This window comes from Onychostoma macrolepis, chromosome 06 (assembly GCF_012432095.1).
Source record: "Onychostoma macrolepis isolate SWU-2019 chromosome 06, ASM1243209v1, whole genome shotgun sequence".
In the NCBI taxonomy this organism is placed as follows: domain Eukaryota; kingdom Metazoa; phylum Chordata; class Actinopteri; order Cypriniformes; family Cyprinidae; genus Onychostoma; species Onychostoma macrolepis.
This window is the reverse complement of record NC_081160.1, coordinates 23,448,508-23,476,350: the sequence shown is the minus strand read 5'-3', so window position 1 is coordinate 23,476,350 and position 27,843 is coordinate 23,448,508. Positions and strand designations below refer to the sequence as shown.

General features: G+C 36.9%; 3 protein-coding genes across 4 annotated transcripts in view; all 3 read left to right on the top strand.

Annotated features, from left to right (window-relative positions):
- ip6k2b (inositol hexakisphosphate kinase 2b) overlaps positions 1-11,035 on the top strand; it is a 47,389-nt gene extending 36,354 nt beyond the window's left edge. The window contains exons 4-8 of one of the 2 annotated variants that reach the window (XM_058779474.1): positions 6,237-6,568; positions 8,178-8,394; positions 9,018-9,166; positions 9,294-9,469; positions 9,593-11,035. In XM_058779474.1, coding sequence (XP_058635457.1) covers positions 6,346-6,568; positions 8,178-8,394; positions 9,018-9,166; positions 9,294-9,469; positions 9,593-10,123 — 1,296 coding nt within the window. In that variant the 5' untranslated portion in view covers positions 6,237-6,345 and the 3' untranslated portion in view covers positions 10,124-11,035. Of the gene's footprint in view, positions 1-6,236; positions 6,569-6,768; positions 8,395-9,017; positions 9,167-9,293; positions 9,470-9,592 lie in introns of those variants that run through there. The other variant, XM_058779475.1, reaches the window with a different exon arrangement.
- A 5,943-nt stretch (positions 11,036-16,978) lies between these two features.
- On the top strand, positions 16,979-22,738 carry sec61a1a (SEC61 translocon subunit alpha 1a). The gene is made up of 12 exons (XM_058779990.1): positions 16,979-17,185; positions 18,102-18,169; positions 18,261-18,326; positions 18,437-18,515; positions 18,691-18,822; positions 18,938-19,047; positions 19,154-19,307; positions 19,393-19,553; positions 20,707-20,904; positions 21,064-21,255; positions 21,333-21,409; positions 21,491-22,738. The coding sequence occupies exons 1-12, from the start codon at positions 17,179-17,181 to the stop codon at positions 21,675-21,677; spliced, it is 1,431 nt and encodes a 476-aa protein (XP_058635973.1). The 5' UTR covers positions 16,979-17,178; the 3' UTR covers positions 21,678-22,738.
- Positions 22,739-23,243: 505 nt separating this feature from the next.
- chchd4b (coiled-coil-helix-coiled-coil-helix domain containing 4b) lies at positions 23,244-25,619 on the top strand. Its single transcript, XM_058779790.1, has 3 exons — positions 23,244-23,460; positions 24,602-24,700; positions 24,790-25,619. The coding sequence occupies exons 1-3, from the start codon at positions 23,439-23,441 to the stop codon at positions 25,134-25,136; spliced, it is 468 nt and encodes a 155-aa protein (XP_058635773.1). The 5' UTR covers positions 23,244-23,438; the 3' UTR covers positions 25,137-25,619.
- Positions 25,620-27,843: the final 2,224 nt, after the last annotated feature.

Below are 27,843 nucleotides of genomic sequence, written 5' to 3'. Positions count from 1 at the left end.
GTGAAGAGAAAGAGGACGTAAACACTGGTAGCAGTGGCTTGGGTCTGACTTGTTTGTGTCAATGTGAGAGCATGTGGGTAATTTCAGAGCGTCAGTACCCTCCTCTCACATCATCACACAATCAACATGTCTATATTTTACCACAGAAGAGGTGTGAATCTGGTGATCAGTGTGTCTCTGTCACATCCTTCTTTCTGTCACAGACACAGGTTTATTGAAAATGTCATTGGCAGGAAATGTAGGCCATCATCCACATTAATAATTTTAACACCGTCTGGGTCATGTAATCCAGCACACACACACACACACAATGATAGGTGTGCATTATCTCAGCATTACAAGTTTATGACAAGTGTCAAGTGTTTTGTGTATGTGGTGAGGAAGCAGCAGTTTTTGATACCTAATTTGATATTATATCTGGGGATGCATTACATATCATGACCATATTGGTTATTTGTAACTGATGATGTTGGGTATTTATTATGCATGTTCATTTCCTCTCCTATTTTTACAGTTTAGAGCAGTGGTTCTCAACCCTTTTGAATCCAAGGCCTCCCATTGTCCACAACAATATTTGTGATTTCTACATTTGTTTGTGGTTAACTGGAAAAGGATTTTCAAAATTGTTTTGCTAAATTTTGATTTCCTAAAATAGGCTTAGCCTAACTAGAAAAATGCCAATAGAGATTTTTCATTTATATGACATTTCCAGATCTAGAAAAAGTAGTGTGAATTAAATTCTCTTTTTTTATTTTAATTAATCTTGGGGCCCTATTATAGAATTTTAATATTAGCCATTTGTAGATTATCAGCCATACCAATAAAAAAAAAAAAAAATTAAAAAAAAAAAAAATATATATATATATATATATATATATATATATATATATATATATATATATATATATATATATATATATATATATATATATATATATATATATATATATTATACACATAAACCTGTGTGTGTATGTATATGTGTGTGTGTATATATATATATATATATATATATATATATATATATATATATATATATATAATTTTTATTTTATTGGTACTTATTTACCACTATTTACAAGAGCAGCATCTTTTTGACAGTACAGATCATATGTTTCCAGTTTTTGTTTTTGTTTTCTGAGGAAAAAATCTAATACTATAGAAGTATCATGGTGCTATAATGGCATAAAATAATAATAGTACTTCAAACTTTCAAAAACCAAAAAGAAAAACTTAAGCAACCGCATAGCAATGCATTATAAACAACTTTAGTAATTGAAAACCAATTACAACATCATTACAATATAATGTGCATGGGCATGTATAACTCAAATTGCCTTCATGTCTTGTTTTGTATCCTTGTGTCCTTGTCACATTTGTACTATATTTCTGAATGTGTAGTAGGCATTGCATTTTTCATAGGTGCCCACAATTAGCCTGTATCTGCAAATTATGCGAATGACTGTTTGTGTCAATGAGCTGCTTTATTTTTGTGTAGGTGTTTTCTAAAGATCTCCTCAGGTTTTTCTGTTTTTGCATAAGGTGTCTCTCTATCTTTCAAATGCGGAAACCCAGTCATGAGAACTGACTTCTTATCTTTAATGTTTCAGACAGATTCACGGATGACTGCAGTGCAGGAATAGGTGGCGTAAGCAGATCTGGCTTTGTCCATGTTGACCTTTCCTGGTTGCATAAGCTGGTTTCCATCCATGCCAGCTTGTATTGTCTGGCCTCACAGCAGTGTGTGAACCCCTCCAGTGGGTGCCAGGCTGATATCCAGTAACATAACACACAAATGCGCACGCACACACCATGACCCTTATCAAAAAGCCCCTTTCTGTCAATCATGCACAAACTGGCTCATGCTCAATGGCCTACTTTCTCATTGTCTGTGGATTATGGTTTGGCAGAACCGAAGAACACCAAAGACCTTGTCTCAAAATGTTTCATAATCACATTTGGACACAGAACCCTGCTCTCATAATCATAATCAAAGTAGTGCGTCATTATCAGAGGTGTCACATCCTTTGTATTTGGATCCAAGATTATAATCAGCACATTTAACATCATCTGCACAGTCCAACAGTCACCATCACCCTCCATCATCTGGTTGAATGGTTTCTGAAGGTCTACATCAGTATTAGGTCAAAACCTGACCCAATCTCATCCAATTGTACGCCTGATCTTGACCTGAAACTGAAAATTTGTATGTAACATTTGGTTCTGGTATTCTAATCTCAAGCCGCATTCCAAAAAGGCCAACATTTTTTGGGACATTCACTGTTTGTATCACTCTGGTTGTCTTTACTCAGGGCGTTCCAGACCATAAGTATGTTTTGAGTGTTACAGAGCAAGGAGCTGTCTGATATTTGCTTGGAGATAGGAGCGCATCTGTGTTTTCTCTTGCTCAGAGGGAGGTTTCTCTGACCAGTTAGTGGGGAGTGGAAAACTTAGAACCCGGAATGGAGCTGGAAATCCCGTAGTGATTACAGTCTATGCAGTGTTTGTCAAAATGCTATGTTTGGTGCTTTTACTTCTTTTTGAAGTAATTTATACAAGGTAAACACAAAACATTTGTAGTAGTAATATTTGTTCATTTATTGTAACAAGGAAACCCAAAAAGAGGATTATTTTTAAATCTCAGGTAATGATTGATGGCAACTATTTATGTATTTTTAATGCAGATTAGAAACAGTGAAGATAGGGTAAACGTACCCATTAAGCACTTCCATTTTTGAGATCAGATTATAAAAAGAAAAAAATTATTTATTATCCTACTTGATGTCTTAACCTATTGATATGTTTGTTACTATATACCTCCTGTAATTTCAAGTCAATAAGATCATTGCACACTGAGATATGAGTTTCCATATGTTCACACTGTCTGGCGGCCATTTTGAAAGCTGTCTAAAAACTTTCACTAAAAGAGGAGCCCTTAAATGTGTGTTTTTTAGATGTTTAAACCTTTATTTTGGGTAAGTTTCACTACTTATTGTAAAATTAAGAGATTAATATTCAGACTTTTGCATATTATAACTTGGAACTTGGATGGGGGAAATAATTAGAGTTAGATCCAAAAGATAATTTTAGCAACATAGCGCAGATGCTACAGAACACAGTTAGCGGACTAGCTGTATAAGATTGTGTGCTACGCTAACATATTACTTCACAGGCATTACTGGCTTGTACTTTTACATCCATAATATTATAAACTGACAGTTTATTGCTGGTCTGTCGTTTTACAGTGCTGTAATTTTTAAATATTTCATATTATTTTAAGGTGAGCTTAAAGGGTGCACTACAATGAAAATCACACAGCTTCAGTGTGACATCAATAAGAAAAAGTATAATTTCATAGATATTTAAATATGAACAACAATTATTATCAATATGTATGAACTTAATACATGACCTAGACTATTTATTTAGCAAAATCCTGTCATTTGAATGAATATTACATTCAATTTATAAAAAATTGTTGCTGCTCCAATTAAGCTCAGTGTGCTCTCTTTAAGCTCTTCCACATTGAACGTCGATGTAAATACTTCATAAACAGACTTTAAATATTAACTGATGGTTGTCACTTTAAGTTAAGTTAATTGATTTTCTATGGATTCTGTCAAGTCAAATCTGCAGACTGACTCTGATCTTTGGCAACTAGCATCAACTTCTCCAGACTGTAAATCGGTGGAAAATTGGGGCAAAAATGTATCCCAGCCTTAAGAGACTATAGATAAGCCGACATCCATTTAAAAAGAGGTTTCATAATGAGGCTAGTTTCTGTGTTCATCCCCATGAATTAAATGTTTTATTGGCTTGTTTTATTTGATTTTTGAATGTGTTACTTAGCTGAACGTGGACTAGTCTAGATGTTACAATGTGCTTAAATGACACTTCACTATGAATATATAACCGATCGACTTGAATGCCTTGTTGCTTGATTTTAGTGTTCTGGGGTTTTTTGTGATTTTACTTTGAACCTCCAAAAAAAAAATTTTTTTTACAATTCTTTAAAAAATTTCCTTAAAATAAACAAGAATTTTTAATAAAACATGATGTGAGCTTAATGGGAACAGGGGTGTGCTTAAAGGGTTCAAAAATGTACCCATTAAGCACGGCCAGACTTTTTTTAATTTAACGATGTATATCTTAATTGAAATGCTTTTGTCATTTAAAATAAAATTAAATATTTTTGTGTGAGAGATTATTTTATTTTAACATAGCTTTTTGTACTGAAACCAATATCTTGTGCACTAAAAATGTCTCAGTGTAGATTTTGGTGAGTTTAATAGGTACGTTTACCCTATATATAGAAAAATAATAATAGATAGTCACTGTTTAATGTATGCCACAGATTATGTGAGGGTAGATTAAGACAGGGTTTATAAAACTTTAAACTGAATTATGGGATTTTAAAAGATTGTGTATTTACTGAAAGATTGCCTCTAGATGAACAAATTATAATCTGTGTGTATGGCTCTGGATTAGGATTGAGTCTTCACCCAGTGCTCATTGATCACACACACTAATCCCAGTCTAGGGAAGTAGCACGGAGTAGATTATTTTGTGTGTGTGTGTGTGTGTATACAGAGTTTTGTGTGCAAAGGCATGGTTGTCTCATTGTCCGGTTGTCCCATTGTTGTCCCAGGGCCTCAGGGATGATTTAATGTGTTTGTATGTGCGTGTGTTTTATGTAACCATGAGCGTCATCCTTGCCTGCTGCCTCATTCTTAAACTAAATTACAGTACTGCTCGTTACTGAGCTTTGATTTATTATTGAGTGATTTTATCGAAAATTGTATTAAGTGTGTGTGTACCCAGCAGTTAAAATACTTTCTCAGTTTAATATAAAACGAGTCAACTAGATGTAAACATTTTGGTGCTGTCAAAACATTATTCTTAACAGCAATATTGTGTTTACATGCACTTTGAAAATTCAGTTTGTCAGATTAAAACAGTAATTTGTTTTTTTTTAAATGACTTGCTGAAGTCATGCCAGTACCATACGATTTTTGTGAAGTCAGACTAACAGATTTAGATAGCAAAATAATAGAGCAGCTTTGTCCAGCATCTAATCGCACCACAGTTGGCCTCAGCTTTGAGTGCTTGACCTGAGAGAGAAAGGTCATGCACAATCTGTATTTAATCTATAAAATTTCGATTTCGCATTCATATCGTATTCATATCGTATCATATCGTATACATAGTCATGTATACCTGCACAAAGTGAAGACCTGACCAGCATAGTGCAATTTTAATTAAATGAACCAGTAATGTAAATTTGGAGCAAGACTATCTGTTCGTCTGAATCCAGTGGAAGCAATGTTCAGGAAACTTTTGAAGAAGTCATTTTTTGCACACTTCAAGGGAATATTTACTGATTTTCAACCAACTTTGTATTGTTACAATGTCGGTAGTATAAATATATGAACAAAATGTATTATTTTTCCATGTATATTATTTTAAAGATTGCTTGCACTCGCACAGAAAAATTATGCTGCGCACGTACTAGTCTGATGACAGTATTTCCGTCACAAACACTGTAGGCACACCCTAGTGTACACACAAAAATCCCAAAGTATATTTGGAGCTTTAAGCTTTAAAACATGGTGTGTTCCAAGGATGTAACTAAAATATTTAATATTTAGATTAAGGGGACTAAAGGTAAAATTTGAGAAATCCTGAAGACTAGTGGAACACATCCCCTTCAATGTCCGTTGTGAATACAGACTTGGAATTTCTGGTTATATTTTCCATTTTCCGTCCTTCAACAGTCTCGGTTTCCTAGTCAAGCAGGAGAAAATTGCTGAGAGAGAGTACTTTCTCTTTCCTTTCCTCATTCCTCATATCTCTTTGTTTTGGTCTTTAACTCCAACAACCCCCCACTTTTTATATCTCTCTCTCACACACTCTCTCTCTTTACTGTCCCTTTGTTTGTTCAGTTTCCCCTTTCTCACTTCCCACCCGACAACAGCTGCTGTGCTCTGATTGGCTGAGTTTCAGGAGGGGGGTGGAACCATGTGACCTGTTGTGATATTTTTCCTGCCTGCTTAGAACAGATCTCTCAGTTACAGCAGAGACAGAGACAGTCTCACAGTCTGTCCACAGTGTTAAATAACCCTGCTACACTTAGAAGAAAAAAAAAACATTATAACATAACGCCTTTTGGATTACCGTTTCCATATTCCTTTAACAGGAAGATACAGGAATATTTTCTTTTTCTTTGGTTTTCTCAGTCTTTTGTGCCTGAACTGCCACCAAGGAAACAGGAACAACAGAGGAGGAGAAGACACAGACAAATAGAAAGCTATAGATCAGCCTGAGAGAGACGGATGTGTACGGAAGATGAGTCCGGCTTTAGAAGCGCTGATGGAGGGGTGTAGATACCCAGGGAAAGGAGAAATGAAGGGAGGAGTGATGTTGGAGCCATTTGTCCATCAAGTCGGTGGCCACTCTTGTGTACTGCGGTTTGGGGAACAGACCATCTGTAAACCACTAATACCCAGAGAACACCAGTTTTACAAGAGCCTGCCACCCGAGATCCGCAAATTCACGCCACAGTACAAAGGTAAGTGGACACTTAACAGAACATGACCATTACAAACAATCAGCCACTTATTTGTTTGTGTGCTATTGTGTGTGATAGTCTTCCTCTCTCTCTCTTGCTTTCTTTTTACTTTGTCTGTTCATAAAATTGAGTAACGAGTGCTTTAAATCATTGTCTTGAAGAATTTATATGAATAAGTTACACTGACTTGTTTCCTACAGTGCAGCGTGACTCCTATAACAAGGCCACACACACTTTCATATGCGGTAACTGATTGGATGACCCTTTTTGAATGACATTTTAAATTACGATAGATAGATAGATAGATGGATAGAAAGAAAGAAAAAGATGGATACTGTATATATACATAGTTATAAGACATGCACACTTACACTCATAACACTTTTGAAAGATTTATGTTCATGGCATGAGGTGGAATATCATGTTCAGTTCTTTTAGTCTGATATATTTAAACTCACTCACGCACACAGACACACTGGCATCTGTCGCAGTGTATTTGGCGGTGTCTTTGACTGGGCAAGGGTGTAGGACTAAAAAAAGCTGTCAGGCAGGGAGAGAATATGACATATAGGAAGGAATGCAGACGCACTCTCACATGCTTGTGCATACTTTCAATACTTACATTCTTACATGCTCGTCTCTTACACACACATAAGACTCATTTGTGTTTTTCTTACCATAAAGCCTGACACACACTGAAAGAGACTAACCACACATGTTCTCTGACTCAGCAAGTATAAGCCAAAGTGTGTATGAGCGTTGGTGCAGAGACGTGACATCACTGCTGTTGATGTCATCGTGACTGCAGAGGTTGAGTGGCTGCGGGGTCCTAGTGCCCGAGACTCACACATACATACATACTTACAGACAGGTTAAAGCTTGTGTTTTGAGATAAGAATTGTTTGTTTTAATGCTGATTATGCCATTCAATGTTGAAAAGGTTTTGCTGTACTCTTTCTTTCTCTGTCTTTACCCCCTACCCCACTCAACTACCCATAATCCCCTTGTGATGCTTAGTTCCATCTATGGTTATCATGAGATACCACCATGAATCATGTCTTAGGCTACTTGTGTATATGTATATTTTTGCTTTGAATGTTATGTATTGATCTGTATTCTGAATGTACCAAAGTAGTTTTCCAAATGGTTGCTGTCTGTAAATTTCAGTCATACAGTTTCTGTAAAGCTCAGACTGTGAAGTTGTCAAATGCTTTCTTGTATTTGATATCTGATGTGGGAATCTTGCAGATGGTTTGCCCAATGAGTGGTAATAAAAGAGCTCATTGAATTGTACCTTCTTGCCTCCTGTGTTTTTTGTGTGTCTTTTTCTGCTTAGCACTAGAAGGCATGCAAAACACTCTCCGACATTCTCACATTTACATGACAGTGTTGAATATTCCCTATCTACACACATTTATTCCCTTCTCAACCCCCTGCTTCTCTTTATGTTTTATGTGTTAAAGTACAGTTTAAGCCGGAGTGGGTAAGAGCTACATTTTATAATCATCATATGATTCATCATATCTGAATCATATGTTGTTTGTGTCAATACAACGTCCAGTGTACTCATTGTCTCTCTTTCTCTTTCTTTCCCTCGTGTTCTCTCCAGGTGTGGTGTCGGTGAGTTTTGAGGAAGACGAGGAGGGGAATCTGTGTTTGATAGCATACCCGCTCCACAGCGATCCAGCTGATTTAGAAAACAAAGAGCCCTCTGCTGATGGCGAACCCAAGAATAAGCTTGTTAAGTGGGGGAAAAAGAAACCATCAGGCCTACTACCAGAAAATGAGAGAGCCAGACAGAGCCGCAAAGAGGAGAAGGGCAAAAGGTAAAGGAGGACACATGGCTAATAAACTACTGTTCATAAAGTATGGGGTCAATAAGATTTTTTTTAAAGAAATTAATACTTATAATTTAGCAATTATGCATTAAATTGATTTTTTTTTTAAAAACAGTAAAGACCTTTACGTTGTTACAAAACAAATATATATATTTTGAGTACTTTTTTTTTTTTTTTATGTACCAGTTTCCACAAAATATTAGGCAGCACAAATGTTTTCAAGATTGATAATAAGAAATGTTTTTTGAGCAGCAAATCTGCTTATTAGAATGATTTCTGATCATGATCAAGGTCATGAGACACTGAAGATTGGAGTAATGATGCTGAAAATGTTTTAAATATATTGAAATGGAAAGCAGTTATTTTAAATTGTAGTAATATTTCACAGTATTGCGTTTTTTATTGTAATATTTGATCAAAAAGATTCAGCCAAGTTAGTGAGCATAAAATACTTTCTTTTTTTCTTTTTTTTTAAGCATTACAAAATTTTACAGACCCCAGACTTTTGAACAGTGATGTTTACATCCTTATCATACAATTCAATAGTCGGCACACTCACTTGCACATAATGATAGTCATTTGTTAACACTTTCTCCTTTTGATCTTTGAAGTAATCGGGATGATAAGGCAGAGGTTTTGTACTACAGTCTGGAGAAAGGAAATGTGGTTCCTCAGATCAAACACAACCCTTGGAGTCTGCAGTGTCACCAGCAACACCTACAGAGGATGAAGGAGAACTCCAAACACAGAAACCAGCACAGTATCCTTTCTAACGCGTGGACACACAAGTTAAAACTTTATAATGATTTGTAAGAAATGTAAGCTCATTTATACAATTAGATATGCAACTTTGTAGTTTTTCCTCCTTGACCCATGACCCCTCGTAGAATTTATTCTGCTGGAGAATCTAACATGGCGGTACCGGGTTCCATGCGTTCTCGATCTGAAAATGGGAACACGTCAGCATGGGGACGATGCCTCTGAGGAGAAGAAAGCAAATCAGATTCGCAAATGCCAACAAAGCACTTCCTCTTCTATTGGAGTACGCCTCTGTGGCATGCAGGTAACGACACCTCTTCTAAATAGTCTACATACAAGCATGTGCCAGAAAGTTTTACATCGGATATGTCTTTGTTTTAATTGGTACAACCCTAAGTCTAATTCTGATCTGTATTTGTCCTAATAGATGTATCACAGCGCTACAGGGCAGCTGATATTCATGAACAAGTATCACGGGCGTAAGCTGAGTCTGGCCGGGTTCAAAGAGGCTCTGTGCCAGTTCTTCAGTGACGGCCGAGTTCTGCGCAGAGAACTTCTGACCCCAGTGCTGCAAAGACTGAGAGAGATGAGAGCGGTGCTGGAGGCTTGCGAAAGCTATCGTTTCTTCTCCTCCTCTCTTCTCATCATCTACGACGGGGCTCCACCCCCTGCCCCATCTAGATCCCGGCCTTCTCGTGGAGGAGAGGAGGAAGATGAGGAGGACGATGATGAAGATGAGGACGATGATGATGAGGAGGGAGCCTACGGAGGGCGTCGCGATCACTCCAGCAGCACTTCACCGATGGTGGATGTCCGAATGATCGATTTCGCCCACACAACGTGTCGTGATTATGGAGAGGACGGCATCGTTCACGAAGGCGGAGACAGCGGCTACATCTTCGGCCTGCAGAATCTCATCAGCATTCTGTCACAGCTTGAAGAGCACAGCAACGACTAAACACTCGTGCGACATCTTACTGGGCATTTGCTATGCCAAGGCTTACCGTGGGCATCCTGACCATGCCATCAGGGTTCAAAGTTCACGCTTAGCTCACCCTGCTATGCTCTTTCATAGCCCTAGCAGAGAGCGGTTACGTAGGCGAGGGTCAAAGGAAAATCCTGAATTCCCAGAAACCCTCCGGAGCTGAAGGGCCTGAACTCTTTTGTAATTTCTCACTGAGGTGAAGAAGTGTGGTCCTTCTCCATGCCTGTTGTTTCTGCTCACCCTGAATCGTAGATGGGCGGCAGTAGATGAGTTTCTGTGACATCTCATCTGTTCGTGTATCTCTATTCGTTCTCTTCATCTATGACAGATAAGGGAAATAAGCTGATGCTTGCATTAAAAGAGACGTTTATAAAAAGACATTTGCAAAATATGATGTTCTGCACACCTTTTAAAAAGAGGTGGGTTTGTAGCAACGGTAGCACAATCATAAATTGATATGACAAGAAACTAAGCAACATACAAGAAAGGTGCTTTAGAAACACTAAGCAGGACTCAAGGGAAGAGACTTTGCTCTTGTAGGGAATGATGAGTGTGTGGAAAAGGGAATTTACAAAATCCTTTTCACATTCCTGATCATTAAAGACTTTTTCTCTTGGACATTTTCATATATTTCTTCGACTTGGATCCTCTTCATTCCATAGCCACTTGTTGAAGATTAGCATCCTCACTCCAGAGACTTTAAAGAGAACCCTATTTATTTATAAGAATATTTCTATCAAATGTGAATGGAAATGTGACATTCCATCCCTAGTTCTACCGTATGATGTAAGTGATATAGGTAGAGAAATGATTTTTTTATGTCATGGTTTTCTCTGTTTTTGACAATATGAAAGAAAATAAAAAGAAATATGTTTTGTTGTGGTACATGTTATTTCTCTGTGTGTTTTGAGATTATAGCATAAGTACAACATGTCCTCTTTTACATTTAATACTTTGACAACTACACTCTGGTTAGCACATATGTTTGTCTACTTGAAACAAATAGTCATGCAGCGAAGCCTCCAAAGGCAGATTAAATACGGTCGAAGTCTATGGCTACTAATGTGTAAACAGCAGTGTACTTCTACAGAAGGTTCAGACTCTGGTCAGTGTACATGGTTCAAATGTATGGTTCTGTATGCTTTTGATAAAATATACAATGCAGCAAAAGCCTTTCTAAACTATAAATAAGCAACATCGCTTTCATTTGTCAGAGGGCCCTGTATTCGGACACCAGATGTACAGCTCACCGCTGCTTTGGCCGAGCCCCAGCAGGCATATTACGGATTTTCTAAACCTTTCGCTAAAAGCTTTCCGCAAGCACTCTCTAAGCCTGTTATTTGTGGGTGTATTTGTGCAGGAGTGCAAGGGATTTGGGCTGCATTGTATGTTAGAACTGCGTACATGCAGACTGTAGTGGCTTGTCTGCGTTTCCTCATGCGACCCCTCTTGAGTAAGGATCTGGTTTATGGATGTGGAATAATGTGTTAATAGATATTTTCTACGGGTCATTCACCATATGTGTTTGCCCTCTCGTGTCCTTGGCGCAGTCTGTGACTGCCTCAGCTGTTCTAGCGCTCACATTCCCAAGTAAAGCTCTGGATTACATTCCAAATCCCGGAAAACTACTCGTAAATGGGAAATACCATTGGCACATTCTGAATCAAGTCGGCATGTGAATGCTTTCTGTAAGAGAGCAACTGGTTTGAAATTTAAAAATGTTACCTGGTAACAAACACTAAATGGAAAATATACATGGAATGCTGTACAAGAGTCATCCAAACAGAGAGCGGATGGAAGACGCCAAAAAGTTGTCATGTGATTGCTACATTTACCCTCGAGACAGGAAACGTCTGATTACTCAGATTACTTAGAATGCCTTAAATAGCATAGTTCTCATTCATATATATACATTTTTCTCCACAGAAATGTGGTGATTGAAACCTAGACTTCTTTACAGTCTTGATTTATTCACTTTCAGCATAATTTAGTAATGTTATAATTGCTGGCATTAGGGTGTAATTTCATGTTGTCCTTGACTAAAGTGGTTGGATTCATAGTTTTCTTTGAACATTTGTGTGCTGTCTGCATGAAAATCATCTTTTTACAGCTCCCATAACATCTGTTGCTGTGAGTGAGCATGGGTTTTGTAATAATGATGGATTACTATGGCAACCATCTCTGTATTTTTAGCTAGATGCATAATGTGATTGGAGAAAAGGTAGTTGTCCCAAAAACCCAGAAATCTTTTTGGGGGCATAAGCTGAAAAATGCACAAGTACACTAGAAGATAGAGGCCATATCTTCGCTGTTATGTAATGCTGATATGCATAGCACTTATATATGTAGCACTGATGTATACAAGGTCTTTATTTTGATTTAACAACATGTTTTGTTTTTGAAAGAAGTCTCTCATGCTCACCAAGGCTGGATTTATTTGATAAAAAAAAAAAAAAAAAATCAGTAATACTGTGAAATATCATTAGGTTATTATTACTGTAATTTTAAAATAGCTTTGTTCTATTGTAATGTATTTTTAAAATGTAATTTGTTCCTGTGATGGCAGTGCTGACTTTCAGCAGCCATTACTCCAATTTTCAGTGTTACGTGATTCTTTAGAAATTATTATAATATGATTTTAAAATACATATACGTATATAGAAATAAAAATAAAGATTACACAGCTTTTACCCCAAAGGCAGGTAAGAGTGACCAAGGGCTATCAAAGGACACCAAAAAAGTCTGTATGATGTATAAAAAAATAATATTGATGGAATAAGTAAATAATGACAGATTATTTGAGTGTACTATTCCTTTAATTAACATCATGAAACCTCATTAGGCTGAAATATGAGCTGTAGCTACGTGGAGTCAGACATGCAGCTGTTTCCTCTCACAGCCGTTCTTTTGGGACCTTGTTATGTGCTGTCTCTAAGCTTACACAACATGTTCATCATCTGATTATCTAATTAATTAGCTTGTCCATCCTTATAAACAAGGCCACAGAAATATTGAATCATATTTAATTTAGCTACACTTCCATCCAGTCTAATTTTCTGTGTCCCAGATAAGGTTATTTATAACTTTTTAACTATGTTTTTAAAGAAAGTATGTACGCACTTTATTCAGAGTGACAGTACGTTTAGCTGGACACTCTGAGGTAATGATTAAACCGAACACAGAAAAGGTGTTCATTGCCTCCATCCATTCCACTACAGTAAAATGAGAATACAAAGGCATAAAGATGGAAAGATAACATGAGAGTGATGAATAAAGTAGGAGGGAGACAAAGTGATAAATGGTTGGCGGTGAGAAGTAAGGCAGAATAGAGCAAGAGAGAGAGTTGTTTAACCTGGCAGTGCTGATGAACATTCAGTTCTACTGGTCAAAGTTCACTGAACTGCTGACAAATGTTATGGGCAAAGTATACATTGCCAACAGGGCAAAGAACGCACATAGGCATATTACTTTACCAGTAGTATATTTTGCTATGGTGTGATGTTGACTTTATTTTACTTTACTTTACCCTAAATAATATGTTTGAGATTGAGCTTGTTTAGGCCTGGTATATCTTAGTAATGTGTATAACTAATTCTCTATCTTTATATTATAAAGTTCAACACTATTTAAAGTAAACTGTGACTTACAGTTGTGATTGATGACTAACACAATTCACAATCTCAACTTGACGTTCAAGCTTTCCCCTAATGAACTGTCACACACCACAAGTCCCACAGGGACTGCTGTGTGTCATGTAAGATTCTCCTATGAACTGGAATAATCTGCCATAATCCAAATGTTTACTCAGAGCAATGTTCCAAGTAGAACTGGTGGCAAAAGACAATTGTGGTCTGCATATTACTTCTTATTTGTTATCTGACATTTTTCACTCCAGAACAGAATTGTAGATAATAACTGTAGGTAATAACTCACACGTGATATTGAGTACATTGAATACTTTGTTTTCCAGAACCTGCTTTGTTTGTGTGTGTGTATACATTCATTTATGTATAGGTGAGTAGGTGTTTACAGGATCCTATTATCTAATTATAGAACTGCTTCTCACATGACACTAATGTCATCACCGGTGCTAATTATATGACATCAGAACCTTACCCCTTATCTGAGGACAGTATGAGTGTGATGAAATCAAACTGGGCATTTTCCTTATGAGAATAATACGGTTGTGTTGGCATGTGGCATTTGGTGGTCACACCCTTTCCTTCTCTGTAGAACACACATACACCATGGAAAAGAAAAGGGTGTGACCAACACACACAACACTTTCCTTAGGGAGATAGTGAGACTGACTTAAGAAAATTTGTGTAAATTGTACATAATTGTACTGTATGTAAATAATTTATAGAAAACTGTTCCATTGAAGTGAAAGGGATAACTGATTTACATTAAAATATCTAATATCAAAATTGACATGTTGAATAAAGTGTTGGGATGAGAATAACTAACTAATTTCCTGTCTGGGTTCAAATCAATGATTTACATAAGTGTTGATAGTTTATTGTGTCTCACACAAGCCATGCTTTCATTATAATGTGCTATGGATAAGAGAGTCAGTTACCATCCGGCTTAGAGATAACCGTTTATCTTAAGTATTTTTATTGACACTGTTCTCATCATTGTCACATAAACTGAGTGAGTCTCAGTATTCCCAATAAATCTCTCAGATTTAACATTTTGATACTCTGTGGGCTCTCCATTTCGGAAAATGCAAATGTATGTAACACATAAGCAGGTATATATAAAAAAAATGGTATGCACAATGCAAGTTTAGGCTGAAACAATACTGATAAAAACACCTTTGACATTTTAAGATAGTAGGACTGACCAAATAACGTCCGACATTGTCTGGCAGGTTAATTAAATGTGATAAAGTTTGAGTCTGATTGTGTGAAAGAGAGACAAGATAGAGGGGAAAGGGATGCAGAAATGACAGATACATTGGCATGTTGTCCTCTAAAGGCAAATTAGGTTACATAACCACAATGGACAAAACTGTCCACAGTTCAGCAGTCACTTTCTGTATATGTGTGTGTGTACTGACAGCAGAGACTCTGCATTATTTGGAAAATGCAGCCAGAAAGCAGTGTGCAGAATTGCAGTGGATGAATTCCTCATGGCTGTTTCCAAAAATAGACAAAACCCTGTGCATCTGTGTGAGAGAGAGCAAATTTTCCTCGCTAAAATACTATGTAGCATGTATATCTAGGATCAATTCCACATCGAAGCATCATCACCAGTCACACACCCTGCGTCCCAATGTGCATACTATCCACCCTATTTTCCCTAAATAGTATTGAAAATGACTAATATCACAATATCTAATAATATCTAATATCTAATAATATCTAATATCATAGAATTTAGGATGGATAGTATGCACATTGGGACGCAGGCATGCAGTCTATTAATCAGTAAAAGCAAATAATATTTACAACAAGCCCTGTTTTTATAATAACCAGGTTCAGAAATTAAACATAACTGGCCACGTGGGGTAAAAAACAGCAGATAATTTGAAATTATGTTGGCACAAAATGCACCATATTTAATTCCTGTTTATATGTCATGTGATATATATGAGATGTGTGTGTAGTTAATATTCAGTTTTAGGCCAATCAGACTATAGGTTTAGAATGTGTTTAGTCAGTAGCTGTATAGTCACAGCTACTTTATTTGATTTAATTATTAGAAAAATTATGTTTATTGATTATGAACATACATGCCTACCCTAAGCCTAAAAATGCATAATACGGGTAAAATGCCTCTGAAATCAATTCTAAGGGCAAATACTCTTAATAAAACAACCAACTCTTGCAATGTGATGCTCAGTGAGTGAATATCCACCCTTGTGTAATGACAGAAAATACTAGACATTCATTTTCTAAGTACCTGGAGCCCTCTGTTGGTTACAGAAATAAACCGTGGAACAGAGAAACATGAATTTATTTTAACTTTTAAGTAATGGTTCTATGACCCCCACTGGCCAAAGAAAGTTTCTCGTTTAATATAATTGGATTTTAATAAATTTCATGTTATATCGTTAAAAATACTATAATTTGGCCTATGAAATTAAGGAAGGCAATACCTAAGATTAACTGAAAGTTTTTTGTTTATTTAAATTTATTTTTGTATTTTAGGTAAGCCTAATGATAATGAGTAAATGAAGCCTCCACTATATCACAAATGTAAACAAAACAGGATAGCAGCTGAAAACAAGACCTGATGACAGTCGATAAATTAAAGAATATGTCCTCTCCGCTTCACTATAATCAACTGTACTAGAGCAGAATTTGACTTTACAATAACTGAAGTGGACAATCATTTATCACAGACCATAATACTAATTATTCAAACGTCACAAGTGGCCCAAACCATTTCCATTTGATCTGGATAGATCAAAGCGTAAGCCTAGTTTACCCGGAAGTATATTGTCTTTGTTTTATTGTTTTTAGTTCCCTCTTTCATTTTTCTTCATTAAAAGTAGAGCCCTTTTCAGTTATAACCATGTATATTTACAAATGAGCGTCTAGTGATTTTAATACTCTAATGAAAACTTAACAAACCTTACATAAAAATAAATACTCATATATCATAAATACTATTTTAACCACTTTAACGGTAAGCTAAGTTAACTTTTGTATTTTATGTATTGTATAGTATAGTATAGTATAGTATAGTATAGTAACGATTGTATTTTTCTTTACTTTGTACATAACAATAAAATTGAAGTGGAAACATTTGTGGGAAATTAACATAAAAATAAAACATTGGCCACTTGATGAGATTAAATAACGTGAAACAGAAGATCAACCGCGCGGCTCGCTGTTCGTCTGACGTGTAGCAGAGTTGGTGTAGTGTTGACGTGTCTCTAAAGCGCTCTCCTCCCTTCAGCTCTCTCGCTTCTCCCTTTCTCTTTCACCGGGCGGCGGAGCGCACCGGCAGCGCTGGACTATCCGTTTACAGCTCACTGGGACTTCAGATAGTGACCGTGATTTCAGGAGACCGTCACCATGGGGAGTGAGTGAAGTGTTTTGAAACGATAATCAATGCGATTCTGCTCTTATATCACTGTAGGGTTCTCTTAGCATCATTAGCATACTAGCCCGGCAGCTTTCTTTAATTGAAACCTGAGAGACTGGTGTAAAGTTTATTTACTTGACTTATATTTATTTAGATCTGTACTTTACTGCAAGTGAAATGCTTTTCAGTTCCTCGTTAGTTTCTTTGTTCGATTCATCGGTTGTTTTTTGTAACTGAATTAACATTTGCATTGCTTTTCTGGTGGCTAATGATTGAATGCTGCAGACAGCTAGCGTTAGCCTGTTAGCTAACGTTACTTTCTTAACACGCCTGCATGCCTTGTTTTACTACAAAATTTTAAACGACTACTTCAGATATTTATCGTAAGACATTTAAAAGCTAAAACTGGGAGATAAACTTTTTAGTATATTGTTGGATTCCCAGACCAGAGGGAAGTTATCAAATACTAGTACAAAGGCTAGCAAACCGGCACACTGGTTAACTGAATCTAATTCTGTGTTTAACTTGATAATTGCTTGGCAGTTCATGAATACCCATGATACACAAACAGAAAAAAAATTGCTGTGTTATTAGGTCTGATCTCCTGTAACAGAGTATTACGTTATATAAAAGGTCGGAAATATGAGTTTTAGCCTAACGGTTTAATGATGACGACGCTTTAGGTTGTCTACTGTTGTCCTAAGTAGCTCAACACGGGATTTGGGAAGAAAGGGACTTTTCATCAGTTGTTTTCATCAGTCTTAGTTTTGAGTTGCTGCTATTACGGTTTCTAAACATATCAGCAATTTTCTCCTCATATTGAGGTGCTAAAATAAAATGCAGGTATGTAGTTTAATTCGTGGCACCAAAGGTTGCATTTCTCCTTAACATTTCAGCTTTTTTTTATTTCCAGTTAAGTTCTTGGAGGTTATAAAACCGTTTTGTGCGGTTTTGCCAGAAATCCAGAAACCGGAAAGAAAGGTATAACATTGTACACTACATATATTGTGTGTGTTTAACTAGTTTAGACATAAACCTACATTTTGAACCCATACTTACATTTGTCTTTCAGATCCAGTTCAGAGAAAAAGTGCTATGGACTGCCATCACATTGTTCATCTTTCTTGTTTGCTGTCAAGTAAGTTTGATTTCTTAATGTATGTAAGCAGCACTTGCCTCTGCTTCAGTTATGCTCAATGTTTAAAAATGAGGTTAAGAGCTCATGCAATGTGTCTCTCCCGCTCTCAGATCCCACTGTTTGGGATCATGTCTTCAGACTCCGCAGATCCATTCTACTGGATGAGAGTCATCTTGGCATCCAACAGAGGTAAGTCTGTTTCTGTATGTGGAAGATTAAGACGCTAATCTTAATTATTTTCATACCTAGTTTATTCGAGCATGTAATGTATACTGTCGTTCAAAACCTTGGGGTCAGTGAGACTAATACATTTGAGCAAAACATTTTGTGGGTTGTAAAGTTTACTAATGACCATGTTTTTCAGGTACTCTGATGGAGTTGGGTATCTCTCCCATTGTGACCTCTGGTCTGATCATGCAGCTGCTGGCTGGAGCTAAAATAATTGAGGTTGGAGACACACCTAAAGACAGAGCACTTTTCAATGGAGCCCAGAAATGTATGTTTTTGTTTTGATTGTATTGCATGTACATGTAATCAAATAATATTAAATAGTTATAGATTAGTTATGATGATTAATTTTGTTGATGGAATTTTTATTTTTTCCCCCCCAGTGTTTGGTATGATCATCACCATTGGCCAGGCTATCGTGTACGTGATGACTGGAATGTATGGAGACCCTTCAGAGATGGGTGCTGGCATCTGTCTGCTAATCATCATTCAGGTAAGAAAAAAAAATGCACACACACAACACAGGAGGTTTTTGGGTGAGTGATCCATGTGTATTTTGTGCTAAGAGATGTAATTACGTTTGTGCGCTTTTCCTGTAGTTGTTTGTGGCCGGTCTGATTGTGTTGCTGCTGGATGAGTTGCTGCAGAAAGGTTACGGTTTGGGCTCTGGTATCTCTCTCTTCATCGCTACCAACATCTGTGAGACAATCGTATGGAAGGCGTTCAGCCCAACCACAGTCAACACAGGCAGAGGTTTGTGTTCAGGACACAGCATCTCCGTTTGAACCATATTTTGAACTTAAGTGATGTTGACTGAATGTTGTTTGTGTACGTACAGGTACTGAGTTTGAAGGAGCCATTATTGCTCTGTTCCACCTGTTGGCCACTCGTACTGATAAAGTGCGAGCACTGAGAGAGGCCTTCTACAGACAAAACCTGCCCAACCTCATGAACCTCATCGCTACAGTCTTCGTCTTTGCTGTGGTCATATACTTCCAGGTCAGTTTTTTTTTTTGTTGGAAAGTAATGAGAATAATAAACTAAGCTGAATTTAAGATTTAATTGCAGCAGAAGTCTCTCTCTTTCTCTCTCTATTTTTTCATAGTGTTTTGAAAAATATGTATAATGATAGATAGGTTTTGATAGATTTTGGCATATTTTTGTTATTTATTTTAATATTCTATAGCGGGTAAAATAAGTATTGAACACGTCACCATTGTCCTCAGTAAATATATTTCTAAAGGTGCTGTTGACTTGAAATTTTCACCAGATGTCGGTAACAACCCAAGTAATCCATACATACAAAGAAAACAAAACAAATAAGTTCAGAAATTGTTGTGTGTAATAAAATGGAATGACACGGGGAAGTATTGAACACATGAAGAAAAGGAGGAGCAAACAGGCATGGAAAGCCAAGACACCAGCTGAAATCTATCAGTAATCAGAAAGCAATCCTGTCCCTAGTCAGTGGAAATTATTTAGCTTGTTATTAGCTTGTTCAGTCCCAACACCTACAGTACCAGGATGATGAAGATGAAACAAGGGTGGACATTTCAGCAAGACAATGATCTCAAACACGGCCAAGGAAACTCTCTAAAGAAAATAAAGCTGCTAGAATGGCCCAGCCAATCACCTGACTTGAATCCAATAGAAAATAAGAACTAAAGATCAGAGTTCATAGAAGAGGCCCACAGAACCTTCACGATTTGAAGGCTCTGTGGAAGAATGGGCCAAAATCACACCTGAGCAATGCACGCGACTAGTTTCTCCATTCAGGAGGCATCTTGAAGCTGTCATTACCAACAAAGGCTTTTGTACAAAGTATTAAATAAATTTCTGTAGTTCAATACTTTTTCCCTGTGTCGTTCCATTTTACTACACAACTTAATTTCTGAACTTATTTGTATGTATGAATTACTTGGGTTGTTACCGACATCTGGTGAAAATTTCAAGTCAACTGCACCTTTAGAAATATATTTACTGAGAAAAATTGTGACGTTCCATACTTATTTTACCCGCTGTATGTCATTACTTGTTTTGCGTATAATGCTTAGGCAGTATTGAACATTATTGGAATGATTGTGCTTACATATATTAATATTAAAGTACTTTAAAATTGAAATTAAAAATTGATGAATTTTGTTTTGCACAGGGCTTCAGAGTTGACCTGCCCATCAAGTCTGCACGTTACCGTGGCCAGTACAACACATATCCCATCAAGCTGTTCTACACCTCCAACATTCCCATCATCCTGCAGTCAGCTCTGGTCTCTAACCTGTACGTCATTTCTCAGATGCTCTCCACCCGCTTCAGTGGAAACTTCCTGGTCAACCTATTGGGGACTTGGTCTGTAAGTGTCACCAGTGCTTATTGCTGTGTACCATGTCTTCCGCTAAGTTTAAAATGCAAATCCAGAGATTTTTATGGGATGCAGACCAGAAACCAAATAGAACTAGATATGGAAGAGGAAACCTTCCTAATAGTTTTTTTTATTTTTTTGTTATTGTAGGATACCTCATCTGGTGGTCCAGCTCGTGCCTACCCTGTAGGCGGTCTTTGTTACTATCTGTCTCCTCCGGAGTCATTTGGTTCGGTGCTTGACGACCCAGTCCATGCAGTGATCTACATTGTATTCATGCTGGGATCCTGTGCCTTCTTTTCTAAGACCTGGATTGAAGTTTCTGGATCATCTGCCAAAGATGTGCGTTACTAGTTCTTGTTCACTTATCAATGCTGTTTTTGGATATTTGATATGAAGTTGTATGTGTGTGTTTTTAGGTGGCCAAGCAGCTGAAAGAACAGCAGATGGTGATGAGGGGACACAGAGAGACATCCATGGTTCATGAACTCAACAGGTGAGCTACAAACACATTAGCTTTTTAAGTACTTGCTTGTCAGGACCTTCATTAATCTCGCACATTCTCCTTGTTATTCAGGTACATCCCTACAGCGGCTGCATTTGGTGGACTGTGTATCGGAGGCCTTTCAGTAATGGCTGACTTCCTGGGCGCCATCGGCTCTGGAACAGGAATCCTATTGGCTGTTACCATCATCTATCAGTACTTTGAAATATTTGTTAAGGAACAGAGTGAAGTTGGCAGCATGGGAGCGCTACTCTTCTAAACAAAGACACTCACAAAACACACACATACTTGCTGACACCTTATAAAACACTTTTATTATTTTTATGATTGTTGTTGTCATTTTTATTTTGGCGTGATTTAAGCATTTAAAATGGTCTGTCACAAGTGCTGTCTTGGGTGAACGCTAGTCCCGGCTGAGCATGTTCTCCTATCTGTCAGAAGTGGCAAAACGTTTCTAAAATTCAGTGATTACGCTGAACTTCAGTGATGGGACAGTAAAGATGGACTCTGTGAGCTCTGACTAGGAATATTCAGGAGTTTTCCCTTCTCGGTCCGTCTCCACGTGTCACTGAATCCCTTCATTCACCCTTATGTTTATTTCTTGTCTGATCCTAGTTATGCCAGGTAAAAGGATTTTCCAGAAAGTGATGCTAATGTTGAGTGATTGATTTGATTTACTCGACACTGCCAAGTTTGACTCCACACACAAACTGTTTCTTTTACACCTCAGTTTGTCTTATCGGTCTTGTATGTGAAGCTTACAGACATTTATTTTTCCAATAATAGCTGTAAGGCTCATTCTCACTCTCTCCTCGTACTGTATTTAATCATACAAAACGTGATGGGTTAGTTATGGCAAAAGATCTGTCAGCAGAATAGCTTGTCAGTTCTAAACAAGGCAACATTACAACATGGGAAATGCAACACAGAGTGTCACCAGTGGCGTGTTTTTTATTTTTTATTTTTTTGTGTGTGTGTGTACTCATTTATGCTGGAATCCTTTTGTACAGAACACATCTTACACAGTAGGCTTCAAGTATTTTCTGTTTTTGAAAGTGCTTGGTCTGTAGTGAGTTTAGTGGCAGACACAACCGGTTACACCTGAAGTCTGTTTACTTTCAAAATTAAGCCCTTTTTACTGAATCATTGGGTGTCTGTATATATGACATTTAATGCCATGAGCAACCATGTAAAATAAGTTTTTTCATTCTTTTTCTTTTTTTCTTTTTTTTTTTTGAACTATGTAAAAAGAAATGTTCTGAACAAATATATTCAGCAAAGACTGATCATTCTCAATAAAAACTCATTTTTGGGAAATAAGATGCGTTTTATTTGTGAGTATGGACCTTTAAGAATAGAGATAATGAAATAAAATCTTTTTATGTGAATGTAAGAATGGCTCCGTTTAATTCTTTTCACATATGACATGGTAAAGTTTGAGCTGTTATGCAAGTTTCTGTAAAAACATCTGCAGTACTTCACAAGTCCTCTGGGTTGCGTTAGCTATGTTTAACAACAAAGAAAATACCATATTTCAGAAAAGTCAAGTATAATGCTATGGCTGTCACGCTTGTGAAATTACCGTAGTTCAAGCCCTGATGGGATATTCATAATGTAAGTGTTCATGACTAAAGTCTTTTAAAATTATCATTTTAAACAGTAGTGTTTTATTCATTTCCTAAGCTCTATTAGTGTCACAAGAATTATACTAAAATGGTTTTCAAAAAGCGTAAACTTAAAAGAATGGTGCGTTCATTATTTTCTTACAGGCAATCTGAGAGGCAAAAATTTGGGGTCCTCGTCTACTGTTTATGACGTCATGATATTTGATTTGATAACGGGTTGAAAGTGAGAAATGAATGACAGTAGGACGGATAGATAGTGGGTGATCGTTGCTGGTGAACAAGGAACTTTTGGAGTTAATTCCGCAAAATACTGATAAAGCGCTGGAAAATCAGCGCATGCGCTGCATTATATCCGGTTTTGCTACATTTACTTTACAATTTCTGTGTAGAAAGAAATGACTACAGTCAACGAGGAAGGTAATTCAGTCAATTCCTGAAATGGATTTATTTATTTACTTTTTTAAATGATTTATTTTATCCATAACTGGCTATCTGTTTGCTCTTAAAGTTTAAAGTAAGATCTGAAACTTAATTCTAGCCATAAGACTAGATGATAACCATGTCGTAATTCGGTGAATACTTTGACACGTGCGAGTATTTTGTCTTTACTTTACTGATGCCACACTGAAAAATTAGAGAAAAATAAAAAAATATATATATATTTTTTTTTTAATTTTTTAATCTTCTGTAAACTGATGTTATGTATTAACTCACATTGTTCCAAATGATTGAGGACTTTTTATTATTATTATTGTTTTATTACAAGAGTCAAGGGTCACACAGTAACACATAAGTGACAAAAGAATAAACTGGAAATCTCCATTTTTAGGAATAACACATCATTGACAGAAAAAGACATGAATCATATGAACATTACACAATGTAAAAGAAACACTTAAAAATTAACAGTAACAAAAATTAAATATTAAAAAAGTTAATGTGATGGTGAAATGTGTACATCTGAATGTTGTCCTGTGAAGTACAACTTTTTTTTTATTTTAAAGAACATTGTTTTTTAACATTGTTAACACTAGTAATATGAAATAAAGGGATATATGTGACCCTGGACCACAAAACCAGTCATAAGGATCAATTTTTTTTTACATTTAGATTTATACATCATCTGAAAGCTGAAATCTTTCCATTGATGTATGGTTTGTTAGGATAGGACAATATTTGGCTGAGCTACAACTACTTGAAAATCTGGAGTCTGAGGGTGCAAAAAAATATTGAGAAAATCACCTTTAAAGCTGTCCAAATGAAGGTCTTAGCAATGCATATTACTGATCAAAAATTAAGTTTTGATATTTATGGTAGGAAATTTACAAAATATCTTCATGGAACATGATCTTTACTTACAATCCTAATGATTTTTGGCATAAAAGAAAAATTGACCATTTTGACCCATACAGTGTATTGTTAGTTATTGCTACAAATATACCCGTGCTACTTATGACTGGTTTTGTGGTCCAGGCAGGGTCACATGTTTTCTGTTTAAGTTGTTATTAATTACTTATGTACTTGACAACTATTAATTGTCATCATTAACACTTTACAGGGAAGGACAAAGTCATATTTGTTACCAAGGAAGAACATGAAATTCCCAGCACTGTGAAACTGGTTGAGGAGGATGCAGATGAGGACCATGAAAAAAATGGTGATAGATGGAAAGAAATACTTCCTTTTTGAGATGAAACTGTGCAACTTTGTCATTTTATGTCCACCTAACTTTCTCTTTGTGTTCAGGTCTCATCTTGCCGAGTGGTGAGATAAATTGGGACTGTCCGTGTTTAGGGGGGATGGCAAGTGGAGTGTGTGGAGAGCAGTTTAAGACTGCATTCACCTGCTTCCACTTTAGTCAAGAAGAGGTGAAGGGTTCGGACTGTCTGGAGCAGTTCAGTAGCATGCAGGAATGTCTTCGGCAACATCCTGAACTCTTCCCGCAAGAAGATGATCTTCAAAGTGCCAATCCTGGATCAAACGCAGAACAAAAAGACTCCACTTCCATCTCTGACTTAAGCACAAGCAAAGAGTCTGACCCTCTGCCCACTGGCATGAATGATATGCCTTCACAGCTGCCCATAGCTAGTTAAAATTGGAGAACAAGCGATTTCCATCTCTTATTCCATTTTTTGTTTTACTTTAATCTATTTATATCTGTTTTTAAGATGAGACACAAAGGAAACAGGGACACTGTTTCCTTTGTGAAAGTAATAATATATGGACTATATAATTTTTCCAGAATATTTTTGAACATGAACATGATATCCTGAAATATATAATGTGATATCTTAAAAAATGGTGAGACATCTCTCTCTTATAGTGTGTGCTGAAAAATATCAATCTCATATTTATGAATTTTGTGTTCTTCTTTCTTTTCTTTTTTAAACTTCTTTTTCATTTTTTGTTCCTACAATCGCCTTAATCCAAGTGTAACTATTGAGTGTAATATTGATGTGTGAAAGTGTATCATTTAAAGTCTACTGAGATTAACGTGTCAGACATGGTACTTAAGTGAGTACAAGTATTTGCGTGTAAAATGTGAAATCATATTTTGATTAAAAGTTATAAACTCATCGATTATGTATTGTTTGGCCATTTAAGAATATAAGTATATAATTATGTGCTGCTTTGGTCAAACAGTATCAAAGTAATTTAAGGGATGTTAATGAATCACCTCTCGCAGTGGGTCCAAAAGTTTGAGATTACATAAAAAGTTGAAATTTAAAATCTTTGATTCAAAACATACTGTCTAGCATCTGTATTCCACATGACAGATTAAATAAAGTCATACAGATTTGGAATGACACGAGGCTGAGTGAATCGCAGGGGCGGTTCTAGGGGGGGCCAGTGCCCCCCTGTCAACAAGCTTGACCCCCCTAAATTTGGAATCATATCACAGCAAACAATTTGGGGTGAAATGCCAGATTGTAAACTATATATAAAAAAGAAAAACATCACCAGCTGCTAAATTCAAATCTGCGTTCGCTGGCTGGCACATAGCCAGAGACAGACGCGTTTTTAAAGCGCTGCGCATTATAACCAATCAAATACGATTCTGTTGAGCTTATGAATGCAAGGACCAATCAGAAGCGTTCAGATGAGTCATCGCTGAAACACGCTGTTTAGTCACTGCGCGCGCTCGCTGACTGATTAATTCTGTGTGAAGATGTACGAATGTAAGTAGTAAGATATTAATTTCACAGTGTAAACAGCTTTAGAGATTATTATGACATTTTTTGAGAGTGCTTGAACTCGCTGGACTGAAGTGAAAATGTTCTTTGATAATGTAAACGTTCTTTGCTCTGTTTTATACAATGAAAGTTTTATGCTAATTAGTAACTTACAATGTTTTTATTAAATTCACATTCAGTTGTATTAAAAGTATTTTATGGTATGACACCCATATCTGGAACTTAAGTAAAAAGATGGACTTTTATGCATAGTTAATAGATTAGAGTATTAGGCTATAGCTACTTTGCCCGCCATCGCCATAGACTGTAAAAAAAAATGGACGTAGTGTCCGTGACGTCACCCGTAGGTTTCTGTAAAGCGTTTTTTGAAGCCTAAAGTGGGCGGAGCCGACCGCCGCCATCTTGGAAGCGCGTCACCGCGCGTCACTCCTGGATAATCGAAAATGGGCAAAAAGGCGGGACGTGGGTGAAGCTGAGCTGAAACCACGCCCCTCTATAGTGACAGCAGTGCTGCCGTGCAAAGACAAAACACCATAACTTCGTTTTTGGTCGAAAATGAGTTATTGATCATTTTGGGACATTAATGACCTCCTTTATCATGTGTTTAAGTATCATGGAGAAAAGCCCCGGAGAAACCAAGGCAGAACACAGTATAACATCAGTTACCGCGCTTTGATTTTGTTTTGGAAAGCTCAGATAAGTTACAGTGCTCTGCATATGTTTGCATTCGTTCGTCAATACTGTGCCAGCCTGGAGTTACACGGTATTGTGCCTTTGTTTTACTGTCCATTAAAGTCTGCCGCGTTTATTGTGTACTTCTATATCTGTTGGCGCTTCATTAGACAAACAAATGAGAGAGACCGCGATCTAACAAACTGCTCCATATAACAAAGCACTGTAAGCAATAATGATTAAAACATCTAATTGCCAGATTCCCAGTGTCCTACCTATAATTATTTTCTCTGTACAAATACAAATCTTTAAAGCCAGTTTTCTAAGTTTCGCACTAGCGAGTTTCACACTCTGGAGCAGAGCTCGTGGCAGTCCACCTGTCACTCAAGTGGCCACGCCCTTAATTATGCAGAACTTTAAGGCTTAATATAATTTAAACGGATGAGTTATAAAAAAAATTCACCCCCCTCACAGTTGTCACGAAGGGCAAAATTAGCTATATAGACCAAAATAATTTTTTGTACCAGGCTGTAAACATGTTTTTTTCTGCTGTAAAGTTGGGCATTTTAACATGGGGAGTCTATGTGATTGACTTCCTTTTGGAGCCAGCCTCCAGCGGCCAGTCGATGAATTGCAGTTTTAGTCACTTCCGTGTTGGTTTCAAGAGAAGGAGCGGGAGGTTGCCGCTGTATAGAAGTTTGTCTCTGTATAGTACATTTCGTTCTTTTAATCGACTTTTCAACATTGTTTTTCGTTTTAAGTCTCGCCCGATTTGGCCTCACAATATGGCGGCGCCCTCTTGTTTACGTCCCAGAATGCACTGCGCAGTGACGTCGGTTGCCAAGCTCTATAGATCAACTAACATATGGTAGCCACAGTTGCCAACTCTCGCGAGACAAATAAGCAACCGCAGCTCCAAAACAAGCCCAATATC

Bases quoted from the DNA above. Each gene is read 5' to 3' on its own strand.
- sec61a1a (XM_058779990.1), top strand. The intron at 19,048-19,153 runs GTAAGAAAAAAA...CTTTTCCTGTAG, and splicing joins GTCTGCTAATCATCATTCAG to TTGTTTGTGGCCGGTCTGAT. The intron at 21,256-21,332 runs GTGCGTTACTAG...GTGTGTTTTTAG, and splicing joins CTGGATCATCTGCCAAAGAT to GTGGCCAAGCAGCTGAAAGA.
- chchd4b (XM_058779790.1), top strand. From the start codon at position 23,439: ATGACTACAGTCAACGAGGAAG. The intron at 23,461-24,601 runs GTAATTCAGTCA...AACACTTTACAG, and splicing joins GACTACAGTCAACGAGGAAG to GGAAGGACAAAGTCATATTT. The intron at 24,701-24,789 runs GTGATAGATGGA...CTTTGTGTTCAG, and splicing joins TGAGGACCATGAAAAAAATG to GTCTCATCTTGCCGAGTGGT.